General features: G+C 43.5%; 1 protein-coding gene across 1 annotated transcript in view; it reads right to left on the bottom strand.

Moving 5' to 3' along the window:
• Positions 1 to 15,282, bottom strand: part of DCC (DCC netrin 1 receptor) — a 566,036-nt gene that overhangs the window by 58,682 nt on the left and 492,072 nt on the right. Inside the window, exons 16-18 of the mRNA XM_086479399.1 lie at positions 10,983 to 11,078; positions 6,808 to 7,046; positions 2,793 to 2,931 (exon numbers count right to left, since the gene is read on the bottom strand). Coding sequence (XP_086335525.1) covers positions 2,793 to 2,931; positions 6,808 to 7,046; positions 10,983 to 11,078 — 474 coding nt within the window. The remainder of the gene's footprint in view (positions 1 to 2,792; positions 2,932 to 6,807; positions 7,047 to 10,982; positions 11,079 to 15,282) is intronic.

Below are 15,282 nucleotides of genomic sequence, written 5' to 3'. Positions count from 1 at the left end.
GTGACGAACATTCAATGATCTTAACCAAGAAGAAGGAAGGGAAGAGCCAGCTGCTGTACAGGCTCTGGTCATAGGGAACGGATCCCTTTGAAATAAGGCTGAGCAGACGGTCTCATGGTATTTGCATCCGCTGAACTCAGCAACAGTGGGATCCAGAAAGCAACCACAAAAATCTGTACACAGAACCCAAAACTTTCTGTTTCCATCGTTCTGTTACTAAGCAGGTGACTACTCGCCAGCTGATGCTCTTTGTGCCAGACTTATGGTGGATTCTCTCTTCACCAGATGTGCTGGAACAACACATTCAGTCTGATACATCCAGAGCCAGCACCAGTAGGACTGTCACATTAGCTGCTCCTCGCTGGAAGCATCTTTCTTAGCCTGAAGTAGGCAGGCCACAGCACAAGCTCACAGCTCTCTGGGAAGTCTCTTAATCCTCAGCAATGCCCAGCATGATGTGAGTTCCCACACTCCCAGGGAAGTTGGCATTATTGTTATTGCCGTTATTATTATTGATGTTGTCATCATCATCATCATCATAATCATTATTATTAGTATCATTATTTCTTGAGAGGGCTGTGTTGCATTTAAAAGCTACTCAGCTTGTAGCCATCTTGGGACGCTGGCTGATCAGTTTAAAACCAGCGTACCAAAAGAACCACCTTGGACTGCCTTGCTACTTCAGGGAACTGAGAGAGAGAACTCTTTTCATAAACGAATCACACTCAGTTTTAAAAGCAAAATTTTCCTTCTCTTCACTTTTGCTAAGTCTATCCTGCAATATTCTCCAACTTCACATGAATTATTATATTTCTACCAAGGTGTAGCCACCTCTTTGTATGCAAAGACGCTCTTTATCTTAAGCACTGCTTTCCATTCTCTGAAAGTAACCTTTTGACGTGTTTTCATGAACTAACCCTTTCCCTTCCCAGACTTTCTGTCTTTTGTGAGGTTAAACTAGTAAAGCTTGTAAGCCCCTCCCTGTAACAAGGGCTTTCCATGCTGGTGACTACCACGTGAGTCCCACTGAGAGGCTGAAGTTGAGCTCTGCTTTCAGCAGATTGTGAACGTAAGATACCATGAGAAAAAGCAAAGCTTTAGATGTTTCCTTTAGCACTCATTAACACCGCTCGTATCAGTAAGACTTGTGCAGGCAGATCTGGGGATGGAACTTGGCTCTGAGAACTGCTTTTGAATTATGGGCACAACAAGTCTCCCTAGCCATGGCAGTAATCTCCAGTGAATTCTGTATCGATGCTGATACGCACGTTCTTTAATATCATTACTGGAAATTCAGCATGCGGAATGGGTACAAAACAGGCAATAAAGATCAGCAGTGCAAGATGCCCTTAATTAACAGAGCTGCTCCACCAAGCTCAGATAATTGCATTGCAATCATGTGGGAAAATCTAAGGACACATATATTCCCTCTTATTTTCCCTTTGTTAATTAACTGGCTTGTACTACGGTTTTCATTTAAAAAAAAAACCCAACAAATCAATATTTACCAGCAGACTTCATTTGGTGTCTGCTGGCAGAACCCAATTTGTAATGGCACCCGGAGTGTTTCCAAGGCCACCCAGTCACCCTCAGGAAAATACAGCACGAGCTACACTACTGGTGTCCAAATGTACATATTGCTGCCTACAACAGATGAAGGAGAAAAACACCTTAAGCAAAACCACAGACATTCTTATCTATTGACAAGGGACACAAAAGAGAAAGAAACAACTACGTTTTGGAGAGGATGCTCTTTATCTGCAGAGACCATTACGTCCCCATCCCTTTTCAAGCATTTTGATCCCACTGAACTCGGGTTACATACGAGATGTATCTGGTGTCTGTTATCAAAACTGCATTGAGTCCCCTTCAGAATCTGAAGTATCTTTCAGGTCACAGCCTCCTGCTTGGAAAATGCCACTCAAACACTTGAGAAGAGCAGCTAAATTAAGCCTTCAAAGTGCATTTGTTTACTATAAGCATATTGTTAGTATTATCAATGGCTGCTGTCTTGAAATGACATACAGATGTATAAAAACACTGAGCACAGAAGAGATGCCTTACCAAACGGCCAGCAGGGAATTCATGTGAGTCAACATTTTGCACAGGGTAGATAATTGTGTCTTTACAATAAATAATGCACAAGCTGAAAAGACTGCTCACTTGACTGGGTTGTTTGTTTTTTTTTTCCCCTTGTTTCTGTCTCTGTCTTTAATTTTGCATACACGGTTTCAGTCGCTGTAACTCTGACTGTAGGTCTTGGCTGGACTGATGCATTGGTCACCAGCACAGTGCACAGCAAACAGCTAAAATGGGTCCCCACAGTGTGATGAACAGAGCTGGGAGTCAAGACCTTGAGTCAAGAAGGATGGGCATCAGAAAGAAGCCGTCACTGAGACCCTTCTACTACGTGGGTAAGGTGGGAAGTCATGAACTTGAGACAAACCCACACAGAACTTCCAAAGTCAAAATTTTAAAGTACCAAAATCATTATCTAATAACTTTTTTCACCTAATCTTGGGTTTCTTTGAAAACTATTTTAAATCACTCGCACTAGACATCACAAATACTAAATATACCATGGCGCACACGTACTACCATCTCCTAACTTCTTGCAATGACTCCAGAGCTCAGAATGACTGCCTTGCTTTGCTACCCACGGGAAAAAAAGTGAAGAAATCGTTAATTCTGTACGTACACTGTCGGTTTATGCAGTTAGGATGAACCTGAACAAGGCTTCTGATGACACGTAACAAAACCAAAGAAAGCCTTTCCAGCAGCTCTCGCCGTACCTGCTTCGTAGGTGGTGGCGTGCGCCGTCATGCTCCAGGTGCTGGACCGCCGACCTTTGGTGACCATGACGGAGAACTCGTACATGGTGTTTGGCTTCAGCCCTATCACGGTGTGACTCAGAGCGGTCGTATCTGCCGACTGCAAAGAGACGGAGCGGAGAATGTCTTTAAAGCCACTCTTTTCGCTGGTAGCCAAGCAAAACAGTTACGATGGATTCCTTTTTCAAGCCAAATAGCTCTATCGCTACCGAGTACCTTAACAGGAGTATTTTTAGTGCCATAGGCAGTTAAATAAATTATTGTGATGCTTTCTCTTTCTCTTCTCCCAGACAAAGCAATTTGCCATGCATTTTTTTTCAAATGTAAATTGGAAGCTAACCCTATGTCCTTCATCTATGTCCATATGAGAACAAAAAACAGGATCATTTCCATAACTTAAACACTCATTTCCAGCCTCTTTGATGAGTTCCTTCTAAGAAAAAATTTTTAGAGGAGGCTCAGAAAGCATTTTCACCCCTAGAATGGTCGTGACTAAGGCTTCCCAGTTCCTGGGGTTAACGAATATTTATGACACAGATCGAAATATGACCCAGGACCCCTGCATGAAGATGCATTTTTGTATTCGTAAAACACACTTCTGCTTGGTTAAATAGAATATGTTTATGCATTAGTTTATATTTGAAACATATTATTGATCCACATTGCTGTGATACGTTATGAACAACTAAACATATTGACGTTGATGTGAATATTAAATGGTTCCTTTATTTTTAGCTGATCTAGCTTTTTACCTCAGCCTGCAGCAAGGAACAATTTCAGCCCAACTCAAACTAGTATCAAAAGAGAAGAGAACTATCGGATAAATTGGTGACAACTGAATAAAATCAATTCCCACGCTTTTCAAGCTACAGAACCCAGTGTGCAGTCCTCCAGCACCAACAACTTACAGGCCAGTGAGTAACTTCGCTAAAACTGGGACATTCGGTTTCCAGCACACCACAGAATAAAGCAGTAATACTCAAGGGGGAGTGGGAGAAATTCACTTTGCAGCGACGTTAATGAATGGGCTATATATGCCTACACAGCACGCTGCTTTATCACAAGTGCTCTGATGTGTTTGGCGTGCTACCTAATAGACTTAATGCAATACCAGATTTTATCATTTTCATACTCAATTAAAACTCCCAGTTCTTGGAAAAGAGCATTTTGCAACTTATCTGTACTCAGGGTTTACTCCAGCAGAGAATCTCCCTCGATAAAAAGCCTTATTGAAGCAAAGACAGCACTTACAACCTATGTGTTTGTAAACCACTCAGCCACTTGCCAGAGATGGCAAAATCCACCTGCTAAAGTTTATACAAAGCATTCTCTGACTATTTGATTTCAATATAGGGAATAATAATTTTCTCCCCCGGAAAAGATTTTGGAAGAAATGAAATGATTTACGGCATAAAATACCCCTCAGGGTAACTAAATCTGATAACTATCACTGCAGAAGTGCTCAGATATTACACACGATCAGGAAAAATTCACATGGAAGAAACAATAGGGTTTGAATCTATTCCTGGACGAAACAGTCTTTAGTGGAACATAAAGTCATTGGGTTCCTTTTTGTAAAAAGAAAGTTATTTGTCTCCAGCTGAGTGTTTTTCTTTGACTGTTTCACTCAATACTAAATATTAGCATTTCAATAGTCGAAACATCCTTGAAGTTAATACCCCATTGAGATGAAGGGGGTGTAACGGTAGCAAGCCCCTTCAGTAATGCCACGCCACGCCTGTGTGGGGCAGTTTGTACAAAGTAGAGTTGGCAGGGCAAAGTTAACTTTATAAACTTCCAGCTTCAAGGAGAAAGGCTAAACTCCTTCAGTGTATCAGATCTGATACACAGTTCTGAAGCAATGGGAGACTTTAATGGGAAAAATCTCAAAAAGACTTGAAAATTCAATGAGAACGCACAGGCAAGCACTTCGGGAACCCACCTGTGAGCCTGATCCAAACCCCTCTGAAGAAAATGGAAGTTTTCCCCACTGTTTTCAAAGAAAAACGTAATAGGTTTTATCTTGTTTCTTTGAAAAAAATGCGGTTATTTCAAGAAAGCAGACCCTCTTGAAAGACTTTTGATCATTTCTGCTTCTGGGTGATTGAACTGGAATAAACGAATCAGACTGGCTCTTTACAGGTATGTCGCCCACAGACTGGCCAAACTAGAGATGGTGGCAAAAAAAGGTAATTTCACTCTTGCTCTTCGACAGCTCCCGGAGCCCTGTGTGGTGCCTCTGCGAGAGATGTCTACCCGATCGCGTTAGCAGAAGGCCAACGACATCAACATCTTCAAGCAAGATGTGCTTCTGCAGAGCGGATTAACGGGTCTATTTTTGATCATTTTTGTTTGTCACTCACCATTTTCCACTGCGTGCAGCTCAGTACGTGCACTGGGAAACTAAAGAAAATGTTACGATCGACTGTGAGTGGCAAAACATAACGGTGTCTTTTCTGGAGCTGCAAACCGGGACTCGCTGTGCTTCCCTGTGCCATACTCCTCGTTTTGCTGGGCATGGAAATTCACCTCTAAATAGGAGTCAGCCCAAGGTAGGGCATTCAAAACATTACAATGCATCGTTCTGGCACCCTTAATTACCTCAGAGCTCGTTACAACTGCACAAGCATACAAAATTTGGGTCTCATATTGCAGATCACCACGTCAGCATGTGAGGTTGCCAGAAGTATGGCAGTAGACATAAAAGCAAGGTATGGACTTTCACACCTTGTGAAGAACTGCTATTATTTAAAAGCTCTACAGTGGGTCGGCGCCTGCAGCAAAAAGCCAGCTGAGTCTGTGCTCAGCTGGTGTGAACGCAGATCAGGAGCAACGCGACTGAAACGGTCTGCAGCAGCACATGGACTCAGCCGAGTGCCAGCGAGCCAAATTCTGAGGGAGAGGTGTAAGGGGGAAGAGCTGAAAAACCACACTCAGAAAAGGGACTGAAGGCAAGAGCTTCTCCACCATCATTCCCACATCTTCCAAAAACTACCTGGGAAAGATCTCAGGATTCTGTAGGAGAGGTGGACCTCAAACCTGAAAGAGGTTGGAGAGCCATCCTCTGGGGATTAGAAAGGCCAGATTATATTCAGACACATCAACTCAGGCACTCATCAGAGGACCCTCAGTGCTGGATAAAGCACGGCCTGTTCCACAGTCCTTGTAAGACCGGCTTGTACGAGGCTGCTTTGGTTAGGACAGAGAACGGTAAAAAAATGAGGCATCCACTTGCAGCACAGAAATACATCCATAGCAAACATCTCACTATGGATCAATACGATCCTTTAGGCAAGTGAAAACAACTATTATGGCAGGGCACGGGAGGAAGGACATGCTCATCATGGGGAAGGTGGACGTTATATGAGATGCAATATATAAGCTGAGGATAGTGGGGAAAACCAGCTTATTGTTCAAAACCAAGCAAATGAAAAAGCCTAAAGGCTGTGCTTGTTCCTTCCCATTCCCTGTCCCGCCGTATCTCTGCTGTACTCCACGGGTTTTGGTCCTCCTTTCATTAGGACTTGAAGAGAAATTCTCACACAGAAAGTAGCATTCTGCTGTCACATCTGTTTAAACTGAGTTTTCTCATAAACTAACCTTCGTTTTTCACTATTTGGGAATGCGTAATACGGGTGGGTGGAATTGCCATACGGTGCGGGTGTGTTTGCAATTGGTTATTTCTTCCTATTCATGCTACACTATTGTGCTACCAAATCTGTGACTAATTTATACCTGATTGGTAAAGAGTAAAGATCAAAACTTTCAACAACTGGCATGTGGAATTAAAATACGGCATTTCCATCCAACTAAACACACAGGTTTCTAGGAAGCAGCGGTTACTCACGCAAGTTTCCTTTCGATCGAAACGGAAATTTTAGTTCAGGGACGTTCACAAAAGCCAATTCAGAGTCTTTGCAAATAAAATACGAACAGATGAAATAGCTCATAAATTCGTAACGTGTTAAAATTTCACCTTGTACTTAGCACTTGTCGAATAGCTCGTTCTCCATCGGACCGTGTAGAAGCGAACCTCCGTAGTCTTTTGATTCTTTGGGACAGAGTTGTCTGCCCAGATGACCCTCACTGCATCATGCGTAAGTGCAACAGCCTGGACACCTACTGGTGGGAGCATGGGGGTGGAGATATCTGGGACTGAGGTAGGGAAATCATCAAGCAAAGGATAAAAATCAACTTCTAATGGATCAATGGGATCTGGGTCCATACATCACCAAATGAGCATTCCAAAATAAATGAATAGGTAAGTTAAACAGAAAAAAAAACAAAACAAAACAAAATAAAACACAAACAGCCACCAAAGGGGCACACGTCACAATGGGTTAAATGCATGGCATTAATGAGGAGGAGGAACATGAGGAGAACAGAAAGAAAGGCATTAATGCAAAATGAGAACGCATCAGCAACATTTCAGTTACATCACTACAACAAAACCAACCAGCGCTAAGTGCTATTTTTCACGATGCGTTTAAACACTTCCAGGTTTGCCGTGTTTTCTTCATGCGAGATGAAGTCAAGGCAGAGTGCCTCTCCCGAAAATGATTTGTATTTTCTTAAAAAACTGAATCGCTAAGACGATACATTATTGGAAAAACCTACAAAGTGGAGAGCGTGTCATCTTCCAACCTGATTTATAGACATGACACACGCTTACCCGTGTAGGAGTTACCTACGATTTTGTCTCTTGGCAGCCTCTTTCAGGCTCTTTTGTTGTTTTAGGCTCTTGAAAGGAACATGTTCTGCACCTGCTTAAATATGTGTTAGGCAAAACAGAACATCATTTCACTGCTGAAGTGAAGACCTTGCAATTGTTGCTTTAAAACCGTCAGCGTGTTAAACGTGCACATCCAGGCATGGAGACGTGGATTATCTTCAAGTGGTCTTCCTCCTCCAGGAACAAGCACAGTTCCTCTCCCACGTGTCTGTGATCGGGTGGTCTTTGAGGAGCAAGACGCTGAGCACCATGCGTGCGCCACAGCAGCGTGCCATGCAACGTCAGAGGAAAAGTCTGGCTGGCTTAATTATCAAGATGGATTCATTTCATTTCCAGAAGTTCAGACCGGAGCGGTGTGCTGACGCACCCAGCTAAACGAGGCTGTCGAGATTACTGTGGCCATGGTGCTCCTTCCACTTGGTTGCAGAGGAGGTTTCTCAGCATAACCAGAGTTATGGTGGCTTCGGAGAGGAACCAGACGTTGGGTTGGCAGCAGGTTACTGCTGTTACAGTCACGGGGAAAAAAAACCCACCACTGACGGCCCGTGCACGGAATTCCTCTCCTGATCAGCGTTCGGTTCAGCCCCGATGACACTCATGCTCTTGACTTCTCTGGGGCTCTGTCTCTGGCCTTTGGGGTTCTCGGTGATGGCCCCATGTGGGAACTTGAGACCATTTCTACTCAGTTGAAAGACCTCTGTCCTTGTTGCGGCACCCAGTCAACTTCTGGCCTATCTTTTAGAACTATACTTACTGACTCATTATTTACCAGTTGTGATTTTTCTAAATACAATTTAAAAATGCAGTGTGTAAAGTGCAGCAAAAGCATGCCAAAAGGTTGCTTGGGTTTTTTTTTCTCCTCTAAAATAATGTGCTAATTAATTATTCAAAGCATAAATGACTCCAATATTTCCTCACTGACAGCTGCTACAGTTTGTCTGCTCCATGTGCAATTCCAGCTCCTGACACTCTTTGATCACTCCTGTTTTACATTTCTGTAATTCTTATTCAGAAATTCGGGAGGTCACAGCCTTCGGAAGGGAAAACAGAGCAGGCAGGGATGTTTAAAATGTATGATAAGCCATTAGGTTCAACCTGCTTCTTGTGTTGCTGCTTTCATCAAAAGCTGCTTTATAAGACTCTTAAGGATGAGTGTTGAAGGAAATGAAGCAACCTGGCTGTTGTTGTAGTCATCCAAAACTCAAACAAACGATCCACACGGGGAGGACTGGGCAGCTGCATCTCTTTTTTGCCCCAACCTGGTGAATCAAGCTTCTGCAAGTTGAAAGTGAAGAGTTTCCTACCCAGAACTGAAGTTTTCCAAAACTCCGGAAGGTGAGCAATATCTGTTTCTGTTGTGTTTTTTTTTGGTTTTTTTACTGACTTATGGAAGCTGATGTGACTGGAGCCGAGCTGCTATTTTAGCAAATGCACTTCCTTTCTCTTTTTCCTTCCCACACTGAAAACTGAAGTTCTGCCGTGGAGGAGATTGTGAAAAGAGTCTGGGTTTAGCAAAATAAATGGTCAGACTCGATCAATCAAGATAATCTAGTATCTGAAACACGTCAGCACTGACCTGAGGAAGAGGGAAACATCTATAATCCACCGGTGGCTGAAAGTAGGTCCCTAAACATTGCCTCCGTTTTCCACCAAAGTTTCATTTCCTACTGTTTACGTGTGGACATCTGCCGTCTGGAAATGGCAAGCTCTCGACAGAAAACAGCTCCTTGCTCTCTTTGGAGTTGTTTTGCAAATATTGCACGTTATGTAACTCTAGTTTGCACACCATATCCACACAGGCAGACACCGAAGTGTCTACGTATACGCCAAACAGACTCACAAAGACACGGCTTTTGGTTTTATTTGGTGTCCAGGGCGCCTCAGCTCATCCGCTGCTTGGGGAACACAGCTCCTGTGCCTTCCTGCTTTGCTCAGAGCCTTTTTTGAGATGTTCCTCCACGAGCAGCCCAGCCCACTGGCTCCTGTCAGAGGCTGCATCCCATGGGTGGGAGGTGGTGGGAAGCTCTGGGTATGGACATCTCTCAGCAGTAAGAGAAGCACCGAGGCGGACTGCTCGCAGGTGATCGTTGGGTCAGTTCACCAAATCAGAGGCCAAACCTGAATTACCTTTTTTCACAGCCAGATACCGCTTCGTTTACCAGAAGTTATACACAAACATAAAATTGAATCCCACAGGCCGAGTGGGTGTTTTTTAAATAGAATCGACAGGGAACAAATACCTTAAAAATAAAAAGTATATATGGATCCTGAGGCAAACTCACCGGAAAAAAGATTTTACAAGACACACACTCAGCAAGAATGACCTCTGTAGACTCCAGACAAGAAGAAAGATCACTAATTTTGAGCCAGAAGTTCTGTGACGCTTATTATATCTAATGTAGCTTGTTACAGTTGCCCTTGATTGTGTAATTAATCTCCTTTTTTTTTTTTCCTCCTTCTGACTTTCCAAGATTTCTTATGGGAATACTTCACAAAACCACATGGATATAAGCTGTTTTTCCTTGTAGAGCCACAGAAGTGCCATTTGGTTGATTTATTCCTCGTGGTCCACCCAAGCCAGTGTCAGTGATCGGGTTTGCTCTCAGTGACACAGCTCCCCTTCCAGGCAGCTCTGAACAGCATGGGTGAAACGCGAGGAAAAACCTTCACCAAATAACGGTGTCACTCCAGAGGAAAAACACATTTGTATTTTTTTTTTTTTCCTCAGTTCAGTTCTTTTAACCCCTCGTCAGTCCCACCCTACACACAAGTGGCTGCAGAAAAACCACGAGGCAGTCTTGAAGACAGCGCTACGCAAGAACAATTCTGATTTTATTAATTTGCTAGCATCCCAACAATGCACCTGCGAAAAACAGCTACCTAAAAGCACCCTGCTCCATTACCGCTGGGTAACCTGTTCTGCCAGCCTTATCCTGCCAGGAAAATCTCATCAGTACGTTCCTCCACTTTTTGCAACCCCTCTGCGTGCTCTTGTAGATGTGTGCGATGACGGTGTGTTTTTACCTCATTTGTTTTAATCTAAAACTGCTTTAAAAATGAAGGAAACAAAAATAATTTCACCTGGGCTTAATTCAGCAAAGCTATTCACCACTAATCTTTAACTATTTAAATTGTTTGGGACTCATGCTTCTCCCAAGCCAACCCGCACCGAAGAGCAAGCACTCGTGAGCATCTCGTTAAATTTATACAGCCAATTTCTGGAAAGGGTAAATAATTCATTCTATCTGCGCAGTTACAACAAAGTGAAAAAAGAAGCTGATTTATTCCAGCAGGGACCTGGAGGTTGCAGAGTGCTTTTCTTCCATGGCCTTGACCAAAACATTTCGCCTAGCGTGCACCTCTGTGAGGCCAGCGTTCGCTGGTGGGGAGCAGATGACGGGCCGGCACTTGCAACTCACCTGTCATGGACCTGGTGGTCGCGCTTTCGTACAGAGGCACCCCTTCGCCTGCGTTGTTAAAGGCCTTTAAGGAAATCACGTAATGGGAGCTGGGCTCTGCAGGGGGAAAAAAACAAGGCAAAACAAAGCACACACTGTTAAAGCCAGATCTGGGACGCAGAACGGGCAGGCGCCCTCCTGAAAAACAAGGAGAAAAAGGAAATAAAGTCAAGCAAAAGCACGTGTGCGAAGTAAGTGATGAGCACAACCGCTGCCCATCACTTTCGTTTCCCTTCCAAACACTTTATTTATCCCCATCTCCTCTAAATCACCTGCAGCTTCACCTGCGTGCGGAAGCTGGAACCAACTCTGTGCATCAACCGTAACTCCTGACCCATCGCCCGGAGCAGAGGACGCCTGAGACGCGGCGCTAGGTGCACCGCCACACGGAGGCGAGGGATGCCGCGGGGTGCCAGCGCCTTCTTGCTGCCCCCCCAGCACGCTGCCCCGTGGAGCTGGGGGTGCCGGGGCCATGGCGCTGAGCTCCGGTGGGCATCCCGCCCCTCAGCAGGGATGGGGATGACGTGGGAAGAGATGTTTGAGGGTCCCCAGCGACACGGTGCCTTGGGATCCTGAAATTCGTAGCCGGGAACCGCAGGGGTCCATCTCTCCAGCGCCGCTTGGGTGGAACTCATGCTCCTGCACCCGGCCCGGAACAGTTTGTGCACCCGCAGTCACCACTTTCTGAGCAAAAAGCCTCCCTCCCTACTTCCTTGATGTCGCAATTACATCGCTAATAGCCATTTCACCACTTTTTACCTCACCGTGGACTCCTCCCACTAGGTTGTAAAGACGAAGGATGCGGCCGACAAGAAATAACACACGGGCATTAACTCCTGGGTGCACGGAGGCGCTGCGCTGGTTTGTGTGTCTAGTTTACCGTGGGACTACTCTAAATATATCCCTAAATGAAAAGAAAGTGAAACGAGCACGGCAGTTCCACGTTGGTTTTTGCTGCTGTTTTCTGAGAAAAACAAGGCAATCCGTTTTCCTGATTTTTTCCATGTGAATTGCTTCACACATATACCCCTTATTCTTTCTTTTTTTCAGCTGTTAATTGTATTTGTACAGAAAAAAATTGCCACTGACTACATCGGGCGCTCATACACATGCCAAAGATGGGAACTGGCTTCTCCTCAAAGCTCTTTACCAAAAAATAACACATGTTTGTATGTGAGGAGGCATTTATTAATGTGACACTGCAGGAGACCTACTGCAGAATTACGTATTTCATCTACATTAACACCAAATCAGCTCAGCATGATTAATACTATTACGGTGAATCTGGAATGAGTAAATAACCTTTAAATACTTACCACATATTCTTACTAATATCCTTTCCACCCACGTATTTTGTTCTTAATTTTACGTCCAGAAGAAATGGTGGCTATTTGTTTAATATTCAGGTGAGTTCTGTGCTTCCATCGCCAATGAGCTAAACTTTAAAAACTGCCAAATGAATGACTGGTGCATTAATAACCCCCTGCGGTAAATATTGTACGATTATGAATTCAGTTGGTACTCACCGTAATATCATTAGTCATAAGGAAAATATTTGGTATTCACGGAGATGTAGTACATATTTTCATATGATTTCCACTGTATATTAGCATACTACTTTTAATTTCTAATTTAACTAAGTGTTGCAACTCTCCAGATTGCACATGAAGATTTTTTTACGGAGACACAAAGAGTTGAATAATGTCACATCAGTAGTTTCTGCAGAGGAAATTCATATGCACAGTCTAGACCAGCTCCATCTCTTCCTTCTACCCCTGTCGTGCCTATTTAGGAGTTTTGAAAGATGTTTGGCAGAGAGTTAATACAGATCGCTCACCAGCGTAGACTTTGGGAAATACAGGGAAGAACACCAAAAGACGAAGTTTTAGGACTTTGAGATGTAGCAGGTATTTGCTCTTACCAGCAGTGAAGCCAGTGACCATACCGAAGAGGACAGAGAGAGACAGGCAGTGGGTTAATCTTATTGCTTTCTGTGAGTCAGGCACGGGGTTTAGTTTACAAGGGCTGTCCCGACAGGGACTGGAGAAACACCAGTCACTAAAGCACCTCTGTAGAACAATTCACCCCATGCTAAGACAGATATTTAAGAAATAGAAGACGAATCAGCCTCTAAGGGTTGGTACATATCTCCACTGATTATGGCCAGAGCACAGATGTCTGGACTTGGATTATATTTTAAATAATGAGATATTAGTCAGAAAGCAACGTCACCCTGAATGCTGCTTTTTAAAATGTGGAAGATTACTCAAGAAACCTGATTGTAGAAATCACTGTCAAAACCCCCCAAACCCCATCGAACCGTCACGTCTAATCAAAACACATTGAGAATTCCCAATAATGAATATGCAAAACGAGTGATTTACTGTTAATTCGATGATGAAAAATATACTCACAGAAACTGATAAATTAGCTGGAAAAAGGTGATAAGTAAGTTCATGGAAAAATTAAAAATGGAGACTATATAGCACATACTTCATTACAACTGCCCATATAGCGCAATATATAGTCCATCAAATGTTATAAATTGAACAGACTGACATATGATTTATGTTTATAACTAGGTTGGGTAAGGTTACATTTGCTAAAATGAGCTAAGATTGGGATGAGGATGCGATCTGTAGCTTTCTGTTAAAAGCATGAAAAATTCAGGTGGTTAATTTGAGCTGCTGCTAACTGAAGCAATAAATAATTGCTTGAGTCTCCTCTTAGATAAGAGGGAAAAAGGCAATTTGCCACGGAGCAGTGTTTGAACACAGTATTAGAGTTCGGTTTAGTCCAATACAATGAGAAATTGAAACAGCATTAATATTATCTGGTGGCAGACAGTTGCTTTTTGAACAGCACTGTATATTAATAATACTCAGGGGGTCACTCTGGCGTTCTTTTTGGTAGAACGCCTCTGACTGGAGTGGGAGTTCAAACGAGGAAAGCTTTTTTGTGTAAACCTACTAAGCAGCGCAGCAGCTAAAGGAACAGAAGGGTCGTTAGTGCTCCTGGCAGAAACCACGCCGAGAAACGGGGGCTTTAGAGACGGTGACCGCAGTGCAACTGCAAGAATTCAGAGGTAAATTCTGAATTTTTCTCCGACTCCCATTCACCACAGCGAGGAACACAACTCTATAACAATGATGCTACCGCTTGTGTTTGCTATTCTGGAGAAAGACAGAATTACATGCTTTGTTTTGTTTTTTTTTTTTCCTGGTAGGAGAAATCTCTTCTTGTCTTTGAAGAAGCTGAGCAAAGAATTCAGCTTTAATTAGAGCATCAGCCAAGAATCCCCATGTCAGTGTTGGTGTGGAACATGCTCTAGAAATAAAGTTGTTTTCTACAGCTCAACTTAAAAAAAATAACCAAGCCGGGACAAGAAGTTCAAACTAAGCATGAACAAAATCACTTTCTTCTACTGACAGATGTTACTGGGAAGAAAATAATCAACAAATACCAACTCATTCAAGAGATCACAGTTATTTTCTTCCTTAAGAGGGGAAAATCATGACATCTCTACAGCCATCACATGGGGTCTTTTGACAAATGTTGAGCTTGCACATATAATTTCATTTTCTCTTTAAATATAAAATAAATGCTTGACAACTAGATGTGAACTCCAATCCAAGGAAAGCTCCTCGCCTTAAACTGTGGTGTTGGAAAGAGGGCAACGCACTCAGCTGACTTTCCAGCTCAGCTCCTCCCTCTCTCAAACAAAAATTCATTCTCAAGTCCTCTTCTCACTTCCCATTTTAACAACTACCTGCCACGACGGACAGATCGGTACCCTGGGAGAGCCGAAGCCACGACGGGGTCTCCTCATCATCATGAAAAACGTTGCTTAAGCCCATCACACCACTCAGAGCTACCGTCTGGCACTTAAAAACATCTGAACTTCTGCTCGTGCAATGTAGCCAATAAAATAGCAATGAGGGTAAGTTATATGTTCAATAACCTTCTCCCAACGCCTTTGCCAGTGCCTTTCCTGATCCTAACCCAAAGTGAAGTGCTGGTTCATTGAGATCTGATCCCTTGTACCCCTCTGTGTGGGTCTATGAGTACAGCACAGTGATGCGCTCATGCTGCCACAGCCTGCTGAGGAGGAAGGCTGCCATCTTCTGCACTTTTTTCCCCATTACTAAGCTGTTTTTAACTGTAAGCTACAGAAGCCTACCCTTGGGATGGCAGAGACAGTAGTGAGGTATCCATCAGGAGGAGCTACAGCCTCCCTGTAGACAAAGTGGAAACAAAGAGA

The sequence above is a fragment of the Leptosomus discolor genome, chromosome Z (genome assembly GCF_034619465.1).
Source record: "Leptosomus discolor isolate bLepDis1 chromosome Z, bLepDis1.hap2, whole genome shotgun sequence".
Taxonomy (NCBI): Eukaryota; Metazoa; Chordata; class Aves; order Leptosomiformes; family Leptosomidae; genus Leptosomus; species Leptosomus discolor.
Note: the sequence above shows the minus strand (reverse complement) of the source record. Positions and strands in the feature narration are given on the sequence as shown.